At 31.3% G+C, this 19,465-nt stretch overlaps 1 protein-coding gene across 7 annotated transcripts in view; it reads left to right on the forward strand.

The window, feature by feature from the left end:
- Positions 1-17,324, forward strand: part of LOC106069506 (nicotinamide riboside kinase 1-like) — an 18,381-nt gene extending 1,057 nt beyond the window's left edge. For 2 of the 7 annotated variants that reach the window (XM_013229179.2, XM_056041368.1), the window contains exons 2-8: positions 4,843-4,900; positions 5,873-5,963; positions 6,505-6,559; positions 7,446-7,569; positions 7,682-7,753; positions 11,017-11,120; positions 17,196-17,324. In XM_013229179.2, coding sequence (XP_013084633.1) covers positions 4,869-4,900; positions 5,873-5,963; positions 6,505-6,559; positions 7,446-7,569; positions 7,682-7,753; positions 11,017-11,120; positions 17,196-17,293 — 576 coding nt within the window. In that variant the 5' untranslated portion in view covers positions 4,843-4,868 and the 3' untranslated portion in view covers positions 17,294-17,324. Of the gene's footprint in view, positions 1-251; positions 275-1,835; positions 2,050-4,115; positions 4,220-4,842; positions 4,901-5,122; positions 5,369-5,872; positions 5,964-6,504; positions 6,560-7,445; positions 7,570-7,681; positions 7,754-11,016; positions 11,121-11,854; positions 12,193-17,195 lie in introns of those variants that run through there. The other 5 variants (XR_008779783.1, XM_056041388.1, XM_013229175.2 and 2 more) reach the window with 5 other exon arrangements.
- The last annotated feature ends 2,141 nt before the right edge of the window (positions 17,325-19,465 follow it).

Raw genomic sequence — 19,465 nt, forward strand, 5'->3', positions numbered from 1 at the left:
AGCCTTAAGCCCATTACCCATTTCCTTCACTACCGGGTGGTAAAAAATAATAATTCCACACCTCCTGAGTTTGACCTCACCATGAACTTAGCCTTTACAAGGAAAAGGAAATACTATGTGTCGGAAGTGAAGAAAAAAGGTGCATGCACAGTAGCAATATAGTAGTAATTTGGTAAACATTCAAATAAAAAAGTTATAGCAATAAAAAGTGAACTGTTTGAACCTCTTGTCAAATCGGGACTGCTCGAATTTCGCACTTTACTATATATCTAATGTTTGTTGTGTATTTCAAATTAATTTTAATGTTTTTAGCTTTTTTTTTCACGAAAAGTATTGTGTGGGTGTTTTTTTTTTTTTTTTGTCAGTGACTGGTTATAAAAAGTATGGTGTTCTATTTTGGCCGTATTTCAAAATATGTATACAAAGTTTGAACTACTCTTAGAGACATTTATAACATTTGTAGTAACATAAATACAACTTTTGACTAATTGATTTTTTTTAATAAAAATAAGATTGATGTGCTTGTACAGCTATTTTGGCCAATCAGCTTCCAGAAAGTTTGGCGATGATGTATTTAGTTGTTTTTTTTTTTTTTTTCCAATAGGCTACTGTGCATGAACATCGTGTGGCTGTGGGAATACCCGTGTCACAGTGTAAAACAAAAAAAAAGGATTTTTTTTTAAATTAATTTTTTGAAAACCCGTGATATGGCCCTTCCAGGGCCGGTGCTACAGATTGCGGGGATAAGGATAATTTTAAAAGTGAAAATTAAGATTTTGTTATAGAAAATAAATTCGTCTTTGCATTCTATTCATACTTTACTATGTACTAAATCACCCCGAAATGATATTTTAGTCTGTTTTTAAGGAGATTTGCATGAGTTTTCAGAAGATTTTTATAATTTCAGGATATTTTCATGACTTTTCCGTATATTTTGCAATTTCAGTAGAATTCCAGGTACCCTTTAATAATAAGTTAAAATGGTTAAATTTAATAATTTACACCTAGAATTCACGCAGGGCCTATGAAAGTGCGGGGCAGATCGGGCGCATAGGTTGCAGTGGCCCAAGACCTCCCTGAGCCCTTCCGAAAAAAAATCGAGTCTGCGATTATAAGTGTATAAGACCATTGTAACTCTTGTAGTACACTTTGTTCTCATAGAATTTTCAATTTGTAGATTGAGAGAGGAGACATAATATTAGTAGTGCTCGAGTGTTTTCCTTTTTATTTGCTTCTGTTAATGCAGAACAATTACAATACAGTATATATTAGCGGCCAATAGTAAGCCAACAGTACCTACGTAATAGTCTATGTTTTGTAACAAAAAATGGTTAATTGACAAGCTATTGCTTTTTACATTCATCTACGTGTTTGCAAAACATTTTTATTGTTATCATTGAGAAATTAAAAAATCAACACCACAAAACACTTTAATAAGTCTTTATTTCTATAGATATACATAAAAAAAAACTTTTGACATAAATTATCAGTGCAGAACACCATAATTTTTTTTTTGCCAAACAAGAGGAGAAAGAGAGAGGCGCGCGCTGCAGGTCACGCCAGTCCATTTGCGTACTGATAGACAGCTGCCAACTTATTGACCTCACTGGCCAGGGGCCCAACTGTCGAATGATTACCGCCTAATTATATTCATAGTACTCAGTTTTAGTAGATCTATTTCATCTTTATTGGTAATAAATATAATCTATATCATAATATATACAAAATATTTTAATATAGAACTGTAGAACTATGAGTTAGGCTTACTACTAGGCATTCCACTTCTGTAAAATGTTTCATATTGCATGCATTTCAAAGTCAAATACTTCAAATAGCCTTTGACAGTAGTCCAACTCCTGGCAAGTATCTGGCACTGAGGCAGACAGAAAAAAATGGAAATCCAAAGTGACCAAAACTCTGCTGCCTTGCAGCTAGAGGAGAAGTGGCTGAAAAGGTGCAGCATCCTCCGGATGCCACAAATAGAGCAGAGGGGTTCCACACACAGCGCTGAGGGGTACCTAAAGGTCTCAAAGACCAATATAGTTATCAGTAAATTTTCAATTTTTAACAAAATCAAGTTATGAAAAATATATTTTTAATATTATACAGGGTTCGTAGCGCTCCTAAAAACTCCTAAAATCTCCTAAAAAATGAAAAGTCTCCTAAAATCTTAAAATTCTCCTAAAAATTGCCGAAAGTCTCCTAAAATTTTGTCCACTCTCCTAAAATTTTTACCCAATATTTTTTAAAAAATATAATTTTGCTTATTTCTTGCTAAAAATGTGAGGGGATAACAACAGCGTCACTAGGCATTCTGATCGCATGACCTTACGGGCTGGCTGTGTTAATGACCTGACCAGTGACGCGTCTACACCGCCTTTCACCCACTTGTGAAGCGCGATCTCGTGATTGAAGATGGCCTTGGCTCAAGCAAGCATTTCACCTGGCAGTATTTTTCTGAAGTCATTTTAGAAATGTTTGTTTCCATTTATTGTTACCACTAAAGACGCGCTAGATCTAGTCTGTAGTGACTATTGTCTATAATTAGAGCAATTACCAGACTAATTTGTAGGCTACATCCCTCCGGGCCCTCCCTCACCAAAAATCTTCTTGTTGTAAGTGTAAGAGTGACTTCGCGCGGAAAGTCGGTAAATCTTCTAGATCTAGCTAGTCTCTAGTAACTGTAATAGTATCTAGATTTAGATTTAGATCTAAATTAGATCTAGTGAAGATAATTCGCATCTAACCTGAAAACTCCGTGAATTTTAGTCAATTTAATGATCTCGATACATCTAATGTCTAGATTACTCTAGAAATACGCTAGATTCTAGATTTACGCTAAATCACGTAGAGTCTAGTGAAGATAATTAACACAAAGAAGTGAAAAGTCCGCAAATTTAGTGACTTAGATCTAGACTCTAGATCTACGGTATATCCAGTGAAGATAATTTGCATACTGCCGCGAAAAGTCCGCAAATTTTAGTGACTTAGATATAGACTCTAGATCTATGGTATATTCAGTGAAGATAATTCGCACACAGCCGCGAATTTTAGTGAAATTATATATAGACTCTAGATTAACTATAAAGCACTAGAATCTAGTGAAGATAATTCTCACACAGCCGTGAAAAGTCCGCAAAATTTAGTGACTTAGAGTTAAAGTCCGCGAATTTTACCGAATTAGCTTTAGAGTCTAGATCTTCTGTAAATTTAGTGAAGATAATATTCACACAGTGAAAAGTCCTCGAATTTTCGTGACTTTGATGTAGACTCTAGATTTACGCTAAATCACTAGAATATATATAGTGAAAATATTTCTCTGAAAAGTCCGCGAATTTTAGTGACTTAGATCTAGAGTCTAGATCTACTGTAAATTCAGTGAAGACAATTCTCTCACAGCCGTGAAAAGTGATTAGTGATTTAGATCAAAAGAGTCTAGATCTACTGTAGATTTAACGAAAATATTTCGCATACAGCTATGAAAAGTCCGTAAAAATTATTTCACTCATAAAAGCCAGGGAAACTAGGCCTATATGGTTGAAAAAGATTCTGCTAGGAAAAAAAACGTGAATAGGTCTAATTCCCCCCCCCCCCAACCCAAAAGCCATTTTTAGTAAGCAAATGTCAACTAAACATTCAAATAGGCCAATATTACCCTATATATTACTGGCTCTGTTTATGTTAAATAAATCTTTGAAAAAAAAATGTTTGTTTGAGGTTTCGGGATGACAGTCAAGTTGTTACTTGATTAAAAGATAACTTTCATTACATTTTCTGTGGACATACAACAGCTGATAACATTGTTTCTGTGCATATTGGCAAGATATTTATTATTTTAAAAATCAAATAACAATAATTGATTTGATAAATGCTTAGTTTTGTGTATGTTTTACTATGTATCACACAAACGGATAGGAAACACACACACACACACACATCATACATTTCATCCTTAAAAAACCTCCTAAAATCTCCTAAAATTTTGTCATGGAAAAGTGCTACTAACCCTGATTATATAAACATTTTAAATTATTTTAAATAAAATATTTACTAAATTAAGTTATTTTAATTTTTTTTTTATTACAAATCTGATTCTAGATTATAATTCAGTGAACAGTGCATGAGTAAAACTATTATAACAGCATTCAATAATATAACAAAATAGGCAATAAATTGATTGCTATATCTACATCTCTACAATTTTTTATTTCACTTTAGTGTAAGTTCTCTTTTATGTGTGTGTTCTCTTTTATATGTGTGTGTGTGTTGTTTTGTGGTCAAAGTTTCTTAAACTAGGGTTCTTAACTTAAAAACATTTTATAGGTTGTGGAGTGGTTTGCTGAGAGCAAAGGAAAGAAAGCGGCCTTAGTCAAGAGAAAGAAGAAGAATGCTGTCCTATCAGCTAGCCCTAAAATACATGCACAAACTTGCAAACTCTGCCATTCCAGAATTAGCTTTATTATTTACACTAGATTCTGCCCCGCCTCAAGACAAAACCAAAACAAGTAACTCATCTGGACGCATCCATTGTCTTCTGAGAGAGGAGGAGACAATTTCCATTACCACTTCTGGCAATAACAACCTTACAGAACACATGAATACTATTTAATGAAATATAGTTTTATATATAATATATTTAAAATTATAAAAATTTACAAGAACACTATATACTGTTTAATTTGGTTGAAATTAGAAGTATCTTTAGTACTCAGATCTTAGAGATATAATTCCACTAGTGGATTTTTTAAAAATATTAATAGACTAGCAGTTGTACAAAGTTTAATACCAGTACTAAATAACAATTTCTAGCTCTACCTGAATTGTTTTAAATTTTATTTGCAGTGATTAAATCATATAAAGGTCTTAAAATGAAAAACTATTTGATTATAGGAATTAGTGGGTAAGTTTGTGAATCATTTGAAGTTTTGTGTGCTTATAATTAGAGAATAGGAATCAGGAAAAAATTGACCATGTTTGTGTGTTATAGGAGTGAAAGAGTAGGTTGGTTTTGTACATATTTATTTTAAGAGTCAGCTGAGATATTTTAAAAAGCTTATATCAACTCACTCTGTTTGGTAAAAAGTTTGTACATGTTATTTCTCCCACACCCAATCTCAGAGATCAAGCTGAAATTTTGCACAATTATTGCTTTTACCTGACAACACAAGAATCAATGACTGAAGTGGTAGTATAAGCTGAATTAGTCCCCTTTATAGGTTGTCATCTGAGGCTTAGTGAACACAAACATGAAATAGAAACAATAGATAACTATATAATCTTCCATGTTCATAAGCTCTTCACTAGCTGACTGGTTACCGTGTTGGCGTGAGAATCCTGAAAAGGCTTTAGCCCATGAGTTTGAATTCAGGTAGTTCCCCCTTTTTAAATAAATACATTTAAAAATTAATCATTCATATACCCAGTTTTTTCTCCTCCTACCCCTTTCCAACTGGTCTGGACAAGTTATAGGATCATAGTGTATAGAGAAAGCTAAAAGCATGAAGTTGCGCATAACAAAAACAGTTGGTAAAAAAATATTTCTAATCGTACAGATTTATTATTGTTAGTCTAGATCTATTACAAATTTAAATACATGATTGATCAAACTAATTGATACACTTAAAATAATATTTTTTTTTAAAGTACATTTTTTTTATTTTGCCTGTTTATTTTAGTGTTTAATATGTTTGTGTATTAGATGAAAAATGGGGAATATTTATGTATTGTTGGGATAAAAACTAAAAGCTATTTAGAAGGTATATTAGATCTATAAGTGTACATGTAAGGGTAACTATTTTTTTTTCTTTACATCATTGTAACTGTTTTATAATTCACAAAGCCAGTCAAACTGCACTGTGTTCTTTTTTTGAAGCTTCACTAACAGTGGAAAATCCACAATAGCTACAATGCTTTCAAAAGAAATTTGTAATTTGGATGTTATGAATCAAGACCTTTATTTTTTAGTAAGTACCAGACATCTAATTTGTAATATTCAGACATCATTTTCTAATGCAATAACTAGAAAAATACAATAAAATTCAATAATTTTTCATATTTTACTAAAAGTGTATTATTATTAATTATTAATTAAATAGACAATTAAATCATTGAACAAAATGTAACTTACATTTTTGTAAATTTCACATGTAATATTTCAGAGAAACTGGGGATGAACATATATTTTGTGTGCTATTGTACAAAGTGTTTGCTCTAATTATGCATTGTCTTTTATAATGCACAATTGTTAAACAAATTTGTTCTTAGGGATAATAATCATTATTTTTTTTTTTTCTACACTCCTGTAAATGTGTTCATTATGCAATAAATGTGATAAAAATTTTAAACATTTTATTCATATTTATGATTACATATAAGAGAATCTTTACATGTAGGAGGATTTAGTTTGAATAGCTAATGGGTTACAAATAATGAATGAAAGTTTATTTGTAATTATTGATAGTTTACAATATTTTATAATTAATTCTGTCCTGATTTTTTTTACAGGAACCAGATGATCCTGCTATTGAAAGAGATATTCATGGAATACGAAATTTTGAAAGTATGTCATTTTTTTATTATATGTGTGAGATGTGTTATTAAGTGGCACAAACTACTTTGCAACTATCAAGGGTGCTCGATTTCATAAGCCGATCAAGCTGAGTTCCTTCCTCCCACATCAACACAAAATAGACTGGACCAAATTCAGTGAGCTTGCTATATAAAGGAAATGTTTTAAAAATGTGTCATTACTTGACATAAAAAGACAACAGAAAAACTGTAGATAAATTTCTGTAACTTTATATTGTGAGTTCTTGTATTGAATTATTTGATACCTTCAAATACAATAGATTTCTATTGCTAGTTAATATCTATTTTCTTTATTATTTGCTGATGGGTATGGGGCCTAAGTCTGAATCCTGGTGAAAATTAGGATTTTAAAGTTTTGACTCCCAAGGATATCACAACTAAGTCCACCCAACTATAATAGAATATAAAGGGGTTGGTTGTTGTGTTTGCCAGATGACACTCTCCTTAACTGTTGGTCATAAAAACATAACTTTTTCATCATCTTCCACTTGGACTCCAATATTGTTGAGAACTGGGAAGCGATTCTTGCAATAAACTTTGTACTGTTTATGATCATCACCTATCCATGTCTTCTTTACAGAATTTTATAAAATATAAATTATATATAATATAAATCTTCCAAAATTTTTGTTTATATTTTTTTGCCTACCGTACCATATATTTATGATAAGAAAAAACTTTATGTAGCGGTAGTTTACTGCAAGTCACATTTTGCACATGCGGGATATATAAGGGTGCTGTTTGTAATATTTTGTTTTTACGTTTTTTTGTAATTTGTACGGTTTATATGGGTATGTATGTGCTAAAATACAGTAATTTCAGGTGTTTTGTTAAATAATTCATTTGATCTTTTTCAGAGTTGAGTGCTTTAGATATGGAAAGAATGGTACAAGATGTCAAACTTTGGATTAAATCAAAAACTTGCAATTCAGATTCACTATTTATTCTTTTGATAGAAGGATTTTTAATATTTAATCACAAGTAATTTAATTTCCTTTTAATTTGTAACTTTTCTAGCGAATTAGAAATTTTGCATGTTTCTTTTCAAAATGGGCATTTCCTTTTTTTTTTTTTCTATCTTCTATTTTTCCAGAGAACTTAGTGATTTAATTGACCACAAATATTTCATTAAAATCACAAAGGAGATTTGTTTTGAGCGTAGAATGTAAGTAGCATATTATATTGTTTTTAAACACACGTTAACATAATGATCAAAGGTTTTACTGATGTTTCAATAAAAAAATATTAAAGCTTTTGTACTTTAAATCTTCCTTATATTTCTCAAGCATCTAAAATTAGTAAGAGATTGTCTGCTTGTTCCCTATTGATACATTACAATGACCCAAAGACACACTCTCCATGTCCAGTTAATGTGTCACATGAGCTACATTAACATTAAAAGATTTTGACCACTTTTCATCTCAAATTGATTCTTGGGTGGTCTCTGCTGCCTCATTGGTAAGGGGTCATTGGACTTAACAAAGCTTATATCAACTCTGTCTGTGTAATACACATTTTTTTACATGTTATTTCTCCCACTTTTCATTCTCAGATCAAGTTGAAACTTTGCAGCAATTATTCATTGTCCCTAACAAAACATTAATCAATTAAAAAAATTAACCCATTGATTAAGTACTTAAAGGTACACCAGTAATTAATTTTTTTTAAAATTAATTCATTTCTTTCACCTGACAAAACGAGAATCAATTTAAAAAAAAACTAACCATCTAGCTAATTAACTATTGGTAATTAATTATTTTGTTTGGTTAAGAACAAGGGGAAAAAAATAGTATTTGACTGTTGTGGTGGTGTAAGTGGAATCGGTCCCCTTTATAGAGTAATGTAGAAAGAAATAGGTTACCGCTTGAAACTAAAGATAACTATAAAACCTTTTATTTACAACAGATCATCAGTGTTATAAAGGAGAATTAGTCTTTTAACAAAAAAAAAACTTTAAAAAAAAATTCTAGATGTAAGTTAATATGCAATGTTTCAGTTTGCTTTCCTAACAGAACCAGCCTGTTTATAAGTCCTTAGTATTTGTAACCCACATGAATTGACTTTATTGGTGTCATTCCACTTTGTGTGTTGAGAAAGTATTTATTGTATTCTACTTTATAAAATAGTTACCTTTTTGTTTAACTTAATGACACCTTAAGTCATCTTATTTGTGAACTCATTTTATACTAGAAGACCTTTTTTTTTTTGGTAAATTTCAAAACATTTGTAACAAATAGAACACATAATATGTAGCAACATCATAAACCACTTAGACAAACATAATGTCCTCACACCATACCAACATGGCTTTAGGAAATATAGATCATGTGAAACACAACTGATAGGACTAATTGATGATTTTTCAAAAGGTTTAGATAATAGTGAACAAATAGATGCTATCTTACTAGATTTTTCTAAGGCTTTTGACAAAGTCCACCACCATAGTTTGCTTAAAAAATTAAAATATTTCGGCATTAATGGTTCACTGCATCAGTGGATTAAAGATTTTCTGATAGGGAGAGAACAAACTGTAATAATAAATGGCTCTAAATCAACACCGATAACAGTAAACTCAGGTGTACCTCAAGGAACAGTCTTGGGTCCACTACTATTTTTAATTTACATAAATGATTTACCAAATTGCATTACTTCAGGAACAAAAGTCAGATTATTTGCAGACGTTTGCATAATATATAGAACAATAAAAACAACACAGGACACAGATATTTTACAAAGAGAATTAGATGAATTACAGAAATGGGAATAAAATTGGAGCATGTCTTTCCACCCAGAAAAATGTCAGTTGTTAAGAGTAACAAAAAAAAAACAAATTAATTCCACTTATCTTATTCATGGCAAACCAGTAACACAGACTAAAAACGCAAAATACCTAGGTGTTATAATAAATGAAAAACTGTCATGGAATCCACATATTGATGAAACTACAAAAAAATCAAACAAAGCATTAGGATTTATTAAAAGAAATTTCTATAAATCAAATAAGAACATAAAACTAAAATGTTATTTAACCTTGGTTAGGCCAATAATAGAATATGCATCCTCCGTTTGGGACCCCTCAACTCAAGAAAACATAAAAAAACTGGAACAGACACAAAATAGAGCAGTGAGATTCATAACAAACGAATATTCACATTTGACTAGAGTAACACCTTTAGTAAAATCACTAAATTTAGAAAGCCTTCGGGACAGAAGGCTCAAAAGTAAAGTAGCAATCATACATAAAACACTGAACCATAATCTTCAAATACAAAAACAAAATTTAATAAAATACTCTGAAAGACACAAAGATAAAGGCACATTCCTCGTCCCATATGCTAGGACAGATTTGTACAAACACTCCTTCTTCCCTAGTGCTATTAGAGCATGGAATGGGTTGCCTGAGCTAGCCAGGAAAACCAGTGACTTGGCTGAATTTAAGTCATTGGTTAATATGCATGACTAAATGCATGACGCATAGGACGTAATCATCTTCTTTTTTGAAGTAACGTCTGTATTATATAAGATAAGAAGATAAATAGGGCTTTTTTTTTTTATATACCTCTTATTCAACTCACTTCTTCATGGAGAGTAGACGCTGATCTTGAATACCGCACTAATGATTTTCCTAGAAATTTAACAGTTGGTGTATAATGCTGAGAAAAGAATTACTAGCTCATTGGCCATATGTGGAAAACTTTAGTTTGACCGTTATAATTTTTCAAAGTAAAAAATAAATAAATAATTATAGCTTTTATATAGCGCTACATTCATGCTTATAGCATGCTCAGAGCGCTATGGTCCAATCTCATTTGTGGACCAGTTGGGGGGTTGGGGGGTATCTGGGAGAAGGTTTTCCATGCTGCTTTTAAGAGCTCAGTAAACACAACTCTGCTCCGGTGTCAAACAAGCCAAGTTCAAGCATACTTAGCCTCTCTACCTCGCTTCCCACCATGTAAATTTGACTAGAGACTAATTTAAATCTTGGTTTAGAGCAAACATGCCATAGTCTGCCGTATTAGCATAATTGTGTGATAACAGTAAATTTAAAATTGCTTCAATTTTATTGAAGTTTATAAGCATTGCTTATATTTTTACATAAATCTAATATAGACTACTACATTCTACATCTATAAGTAGATCTAGACTAGATCTTAAGAGTTCTAAATCAAAACTTTAGGTCTAATGATAGACCTAGATGTTCATCTAATAAACATACCAATAAATAATTGCACAAGTATGTCTTCCCCTTTGGCCGATTCAGAAAATGCAGATGTTCAACTTCAAGGGAATCAAGCAATCCGATACCCGAATAGAATCAAATATTTATAAAATTATTTTTTATAATTATTATATTTTATTTGAAGTTTAATGATGGAGGTAATGTTTTTTTTTATATATATTTTCTTTTTCTTGTTTTTCCCATTTTAGAAAAAGACAATACATTCCTCCAGATCCTGATGGATATTTTGACAGCTATGTTTGGCCATGGACTATAACAAACTTAATGGCAATCCAAGATTGCACTGATATAGGTAATTATTAAAAAAATCTTTTGGTCACATTTTCACAAGAAAAAAACACACATTATTCTTAAGTCTATGAGTAGCACATAGATCTAGTGTTGAAAAAATGATCATAAGACCAGAAACCTTGTATGCTAATGAGACTTGGTGAATGACTAACAAAAACCCCCAGAAAACTTGATATATACTTGGAAAAGAAGTACACAATAAAATATTTGGAGCTTAACAAGATAAAATTGGATGATGGACTCACATCATACATGAAAACCCAATCTTTAAGGACAGAAATAAAAATCAGATTATGCTGGGATGATCATCTTTAAACATAACAGTAGAGGGCTGAAAGTAGCTAAGTGTACTGACTAAAAATACAAGCTGCAGCAGACTCAAGGGAAATAAGATAACTCAGTAATGTACAGATAAATAAATCATAAATCTGAATGGGGACATGGACACAAAACTCTGAAGAATGGAAGGACATTATCGGTTGTAACACTGCTGGGATGGATTTAATTTGTTCATTAACTTATGAAATAATAAGTCAGTAACAACACTTTATTTAAAACAAAAGGTTGTTACATAGAAGTCATTATCAGCTTCTTGATTTAAAAATTGGTATATGTTAACTGCTCTCATTTTCAACTCCTGTAATATTTTTGTAGGAAATACTTAAGCTTTTGTGCGCTAAATATAGTATAATCATTTTGGCCTAAGTTGTTATACAATGTCTATTGTCTATCTAGGTAGAAACATGAAGATCTCACAGTTGTCCAAAAGTAGAAAAGTTAACATCTCCTAGTAATTAACTGCCATGATTGCTAATACAAAAGTGAAAAACACACTGCAAATGCTTCATGGTCACATGAAAAAAAAAACAACTTATACATGGAAATAACCACATTCATTTATATGTCTGGGCTTACATAAATCCTTTGCAAGTTGTTCCTGTGCCAACTAAATTGAATATTGAGTCAGGTCATATGACTAGCAAGTAGTCCCTCCAACAATGACTTCAAGAAAAAGCAGTTATCTGGATAAAATAAGTGATTTCTCTTGAAATAAGTGATTGAGAAATCATTAGGTAACTGAAGCATGCTAAATTACTTTCATTTTAGATATCATTGAAAAATTGCTTCAAAAATCAGGGATAACAGCTTCAGACTCAATTGAAAACAAAATGTTTTCATTTGATTGAAGCCATCAGATTTACTTGTTTTTTAACATATGATATATATCTCTGTACACGGATAAAAGAATTATTTATCTCTAAAATGATTTGTTATTTTTACTATTAAATTGATTGACTTTGAACATTTTTTTTAATTATAATAAAATATAAGTATTTAAAAACTAAAAAAAAACTAAATAAAAAAAAATATATATATATTTTTATTTATTTATATAAAACAATATTAGTTCATTAAATATAACTATTAATACCGGTTTATAAAAAATACTTTTTTAAAACTGCTTCAGTTATTATTTAGAATCAATCATGCAATTAATGTTTAATAGATCTAGGCTAGCAATAATAAATGTGTGTGATTGGAAATATTTTTACTAATTGTTTTTGTTTAGCACAACTTAAATTTCTTCTTGAAATTAAATGTAGAATGCTGAATGCTCAGTGTGCTATGGTTCAACAACTTTTGCTTTTTGAAAAGCTTTTTTTAAAAAAGTTGATTGAATCTGAATTGGAACTCGAGGTCTTGAGTGTTCATGGTGCCATGGGCGTAGCCAGGGGTTTTTTTTGGGGTTCAACACACACACACACACACACACCCCCCTCCCCCCGAAATGAAATCCCCAAATTCCAACAGCACAGTTAAGGAAGATTTTGACTTTAAAACCCCCTCCAAAAATTACGATAAACCCCTCTTCAATATGAAAAAGCAAATTACGCACTCAAAATATTATGAGCGTAGCTAAATGGGTTTCGACTCAGTCCAAACCCTCATTCAGCGGGGTTTGAAGCTAAAAATACCTCTTCAATATGAAAAAGAAAAGCAAATTATGCACTCAAAATGTTATGCGCGTAGCTAAATGGGTTTTGACTTTAAACCCCCTTTCAGCTGGGTTAGAAGGTAAAAAATACCTCTTCAATATTACAAACAAAAAATTATAAAAATTTTATGAGTGTAGTCAAAAGGGTTTTGAGTTTAAACTCCTCTCCAGCGGAGTTTGAAGCTAAAAAATACCTTTTCAATATAAAAAAGCCAATTACACACTCTAAAATCTATGAGCATAGCTAAAGGGGTTTTGAGTTTAAACACATATCTTCAATATTATTCTAAAGCAAACTACAGTTACCAAATTCTATGACCATAGCTAAATGGGGTTTTGAATTTTTAAAAAATACAATAACTCCAGAGATTTTTTAGTTTAAAACCCCCAACAGATGATTTTGACGATAAAACATCTCTTTTCGATATAAAATCTAAAACAAACTACAGTCACCTAATTCTAAGAGCGTATTCAAGAGAGGTTAGACATTTCTACTAGTGGCGGGGCTCCATTAATAAACTGCAGTGAAGAGTCATCTGTCAAAATTGAAAAACATTAAATGTGGCTCAACAAAGATGGCTAAGACAGATTTTAGGAGTCAGTTATAGAGATCGGGTCTAAATCAAGGGCATCCTATGACGAACTGGGAGACGACCCTTGGTAATTGTGACAGAGCGTCGCATGAGGTTTGCGGGACATGTTCTCTGACAAAATGAATTATGCATAAGAAGAGTTGTGATGACATCCTAGTACAACTTTGCTCCACACATTCATGGAGGTCCTCAGAGCAGGTGGGAAAAGGCTTCAGACATTACCAGTGACAGATTTTTGTGGAGAAAGCTTGACGGCAAATGCGACGAACGGCGCGGGAGGGTCTAAGTCAGTAAGCACATTAAGTTTTTGCAATAAAACTTTCTTATAGAAGGAAAATGCACTATAGATACCTCAGAATATGCATTTTGTTGGCTTTTAATACCAGAAATAGTGTTTGGCGGCGGGGCTATGCCCCGTTCTGCGGGAGCTCCTAACTCTCCCCCAGACCCCTTTGCTAGCAATGGCGGAGAGTCCAAAATTTTTCCAATAACTACAGGAAGAACCTATTCTAGGGCACAATAAACATACGTCTTCCGAAGGAATGAAAGGTCAGAATGTAATAACGTTTATGTACACACACACATACATACATATAAATATTTGTTTTCCCCCCGAAAAAAAATCCTGGCTACGCCCATGCATGGTGCCAACATGCTAGCCACTGAGCTATTCAAGTACTTATAGAAGTCTTCATGGTCTAAAAAAGTCTATACTTAAAATTTTTTTTTTATCTCTCCTTATCTAAGTACATTTCTATATAAAATTATTTAATTATGACTAATCGTTTGAATAAGTAGTTAATTTTTGGCACTGAATCATGTGTAGTCATTGGCAATAAATAATTGTGCAAAGTTTCAACTTGAACCAAGAATGGGAAGTGGAAGAAATAATGTGTTAAAGATTCCAACCAGACTGACAGACGGAGTGAGTAATTTTTTTTTAAAAGAGTACAAAAGATGAATATGATTTTTTAAGACTCATATAAATGAAAGGTTTACATAGTAGTATTAAAAGAAGGGACAACTGTAGTTGTCTTTTTTTAAATTCTTTTTTTTTCTATCAAGTAGGCATTGAATGGTCATATTAGCTGGGGAGGGGTAGGGTTCAAGGGGTGGTGCAATTTTGTGACTGTTTTGCTTTTATTTTTTTTTATTGGAGGGGAGATTTTGATTTTAAGCTATCACTTGCCCCAGCATTTCAGAGGAAGGGGTTTGAGTTTAAAATCCCTCTTCAATTAAAAAAAAAAAAAAAGCAAACTACAGTCAACAAATTCCATGAGTACAGACAAGAGGGATTTTGAACTTAAAACCCCCCAGAGGAGGTTTAAACTCCTCTTGAATAAAAACTAAAACAAATGACATTAACCAAATTCTATGAGCTTAGCCAGAGGGGGGGGTTGAGTTCAAAACCCTCCCCTCTAGTGAGTTTTAAGTTTAAAACCCTCCTTCCGAGGGATTAGAATTAAAAAAAAACTTCTTCAATATAAAATTAAAGAAAACTACCGTCACTGAATTCTATTATCTTAGCAGAGGGGGGGGTGAGTTTAAAACCCTCCCCCTCCAGAGGTTTTTAAGTTTAAAACACCCCAACAGAGGATTTTGATAATACCCCCTCCTTGGGATAAATCTATAGGAAACTGCATCACCACATTCCATGAGCGTAGCCATGGGGGGAAGGGTTGAATATAAATTCCCATGCCATTACAACCTATTTAAGGAAAACTACAGTCTCTTAAGTCAATGTTGCCAAGGGGGTTTTGAGGTTAAAACCCCCTTCCAATAAAAAGAAAAGCAAAGCTTAAGTAGCTAAAAAGGGGTTTTGAAAAGCTCCAAATTTCATAATTGTAGCCAAGGTGGTCTAGATGTTATATAAATGTTTTGAGGACATTCTTTTTGTGACACAAGAACAAAATTATGCTGAAATTGTATGAAAAACATCTAACCTTTCTTTTGGTATCTTTTTTTTTTATCCCCCCCCCCCCCCAAAAAAAAAGACAATTAAAAAAAAACATCTTTTTTCTATGATAAAAAAAGATAACAAGAGAAAAATAAAAACTAGTTTGTCAGGTGGTGTAGTATTTCATAATGCAATACTAATGATAATACAATACTAATGCAAATACTTTGTTAGTTAATATGATTGTTTCACTTCAACTTCATCAATAGACAACTGAAGGAATGAAATCTCACATTTTAGAAAAACAATGCTTCTGGTAAAAAAAATTCCAAACATTTAGCTGGCTAAAGATGAGACAGTGTTCATTCCTTCACTTTTCCCCTTTTCTATAGTGACAGTAGGAGATATTAAACATGTACTTAAACTGCCCCTGGCAGTGAATTGCTTGAATAAACAAAATGAGTACATTCACCTTTATCAATCAATAGTGCTTAATTCAAAGACTTGTCAAAACTGAAAGATCTAAAAAAAAAAAAAAAAAAATAGCAACTATATTTTACCTTTATCAGGGATCAGCACCAGAGTAAGAGCCACAACTTTTTTTTAATGGTTTGTTAGTAATTTTATAGTCACATTAAATTTTAAAAATATTTAGAAAAAATAGCTTTTAATAATCATATTTTCTTTTTATGTATGTTATGATGGATTGTCTGAGTTTGTATTCAAGTGTATTTTTATTTGAATGTAATTATTTAAAGCTTAAGCTTCTCACATTGCTCAATTATTTCCAAGATTTTCAAGTTAACAAAAAAGCTAATATCATTAAAATTCTTTTTACTGAAGAGTTCTAGTAAATAGGTTATTAAAATATTACATCTATTATCAGGATTATACCAAATATTAATATAAAAATATTTTTGCAAAAATTATCTTTAAATAATTGTTGGAAAAGTCTGGAAAGGATATTTTGTTTTTCTTGTCAATAAAAAAGAAGTACTGACAGCTGTGTTTTTTTTTCTAGTGTTTTTTTTAATGAATTTTGATTTGTGTGTGTTTAAATTTTATTTTGTTACATACCTGTATATATTTACTTTCTGAAAAAAAATTGCAGTACGTTATGTTTTATTTACATGCTCTTGGTATAATAAAAGTAAACTTGCTAAACATCATATCTCACTATTCCACTGTTGAATATTATGCAATGAAGTGATACTAATACTAAAAAGAAACCAATTTGACTATAAAATTATGAAATAAAAGCACACAAAAACGTTTACAACCTTAAATATTTTTTGTAATCAACATACTATTTTTTTAAAGCATTTTAACTTCATATACAATACAATATTATTCTATCATTACATCTTAGAGTCTACTTAAAACACTTATATGTTTGTTTTAACCCTACTCAACTAAGTCTTGCTGTATAGTCCACTAGCTAGGTATAATAATTTCCATTAGATAAGACTTGATTGTATCTAGATCTAGTTAAATAATTTTTTAACTTGTACAATATTGCTCTTTCATAATTTTCTATTTTTTCAAAAGCCTGGACAAAAAAGTCACATAATGTTGAATTGTTGTTTTCAGAATTCATTGATGGCACTGCAGATTTACAGGCACTGTACAAAAGTATTTTAACAAGAATCATGAAGATTGTTTTTATACATAGAGAAAAATACTTTTAATAAATAAATAATACAATTATGGACAATTGAATATTGCTTTTACATTTTTGTTTTCCATTGAAACAAATCAAAGATTAAAAGTCTAATTTTCTATTAAGTCTGGCTGATAAGAAGGCGTAGGTGTATAAGAGTTTAATTCATATTGAAGAACAATATGTTCATGAGGTATGTGCTAAAATCTGGATTGTCTCTCAATGTAAATGTTTCCTGGTTCAAACCTTACCCACAGCCATTCATCCTATGTGAGGCTTGGACTAAGATGCAGGGTCGGTCTTAGGCCACTGCAACCTATGCGGTCGCAGTGGGCCCCGCGCTTTCATAGGCACTGCGCTAATTCTATGTGTAATTATTAATTGCAAAATATATTCGAAAATATTTGTGGAAAAGTCCTGCATTTATTAAAATCTCCTGAAAAAATCATAAAAACATAAAAATCTCCTGAAAAATAGACAAAATTTTCATTTGTGGGTGTCATTTAATGTAAAAAATGTAATAATCGGACGATATTTCCCCTTAACCGAAAGTTCCTATACATTATTTACTTTTATAGTCACTGGCATATAAATATGCCATAGGTTGCAAGGTTCGTAAAGTAAAGTTAACTTGATCGCAATTTTGTACTTAGTAAAGAATGAATAAAATGCAAAGTCGAATTTATTTTCTAATACAAAATCTTAATTTTCACTTATTATCCTTATTCCCACCCAAATTAGGTCCCGCGCAATCAGTTTTGCATAGGACCCCGCAATTGTTAGGACCGGCCCTGCTAAGATGTAATAGCTGTGATGTTATAAATCCAAAGAAACACCTAAAACATGTGAAAACACACACACACAAGTGAAATAAAAAATCTAGGTTACAAAGACAGTTTGTGTGGAAACACAAACTCAAAATCACCCCTGAAGTGGTCCACTGAGGCAAGTAAAAAGGCAGGTTTTAATATTTTCAGAATGAAATTCTATCAAAGGGAAATGACAGAGAAGAAAGAAGGTTGACAGATCTTGTGTGGTGCCCCAACAGTCCAGCAGAGCAAGGGATAGATGAAAGTGAATGAAAAGTTTGATGTAAACCTGGCCTAACTAATGTCATATAATGATTATCTAAATGACCTACTAATTGTTTTGTAAAGGGTCAATCTCTTATTTAAACCATCAAGAAAAAAACAACACATTTTTGTAAAAATAAAAAAAAACAATTTCTCCATTTTCTCTGCTAGATTCACAATTCTGCATTTACATAGTTATATGAAAAACTATGTTCCACTTATATGTATATTAAATAGATTTTTTCTCTTTAAAAATAAAAGTAAACATTTTTTGTAAAATATAGTAGGCCCCTAGTTAGTATGACAGAACTTACTTAACTTAGCAATAAAATTATTTTTAAAAAAGTTTTTGACAAAAAATCTAAAACCCTTTCAATAAATGTGTTAAAAATATGGTAAATAGTCATCTCCCTGACTTAACTAGCCTCCCGTGTTTGTTACTATTAATAGTGAATAGTTGTAAAAATGGTATTTTTATGAAAAAAATGCTTGCATTGTTGATTTTAAAAATTAAATTTTTCGCTTTCAGAAGAAAAGAAAGTAGTTTTTGTATCATAACTTTGAATGGTCTAAAATATCATGGTATTGGATTTTCACTATCTTTTTTAGTTTACGAGACCTATTAAACGGGACGGACAGACAGACTACATAAAATTAAAACTAATAGCTTCTAATCCCCATTCGGAGGCCGATAAAATCAATGAATTTTGCACAGCAACACAAGCTAAAAATAAAAACGGCACAATTTGTTGCCTTTTACTTTTATTTTATTCTTGTAATAAATAATTAGATATAATATGTATCATATGAACGGTTCTCTATAAGGAAATCTCACCAACTACAGTTTACTAGATCTATAATCTAGAGTCAAGTTAGAATAGTTAGATCTAGGTCTATATATTTTTTATTGTGTTTCTTCTAGCAAACTAAAATGTACTTTAGTTTCTTTTAGCGCGTATCCTATATAACTAGATTAACTAGATCTATCCTTTATCAAATAGATCTTTAGAAATATAGATCTAAGATCTAGCAAATCTGGATCATTTTTAGTTGGCAACAATGGAATTTACAAAATCATAACTAAAGTTGTGAGGAAAAAAATATTTTTTTAATCTAAAAATGGTTAT

This window comes from Biomphalaria glabrata, chromosome 1 (genome assembly GCF_947242115.1).
Source record: "Biomphalaria glabrata chromosome 1, xgBioGlab47.1, whole genome shotgun sequence".
Classification (NCBI taxonomy): Eukaryota; Metazoa; Mollusca; class Gastropoda; family Planorbidae; genus Biomphalaria; species Biomphalaria glabrata.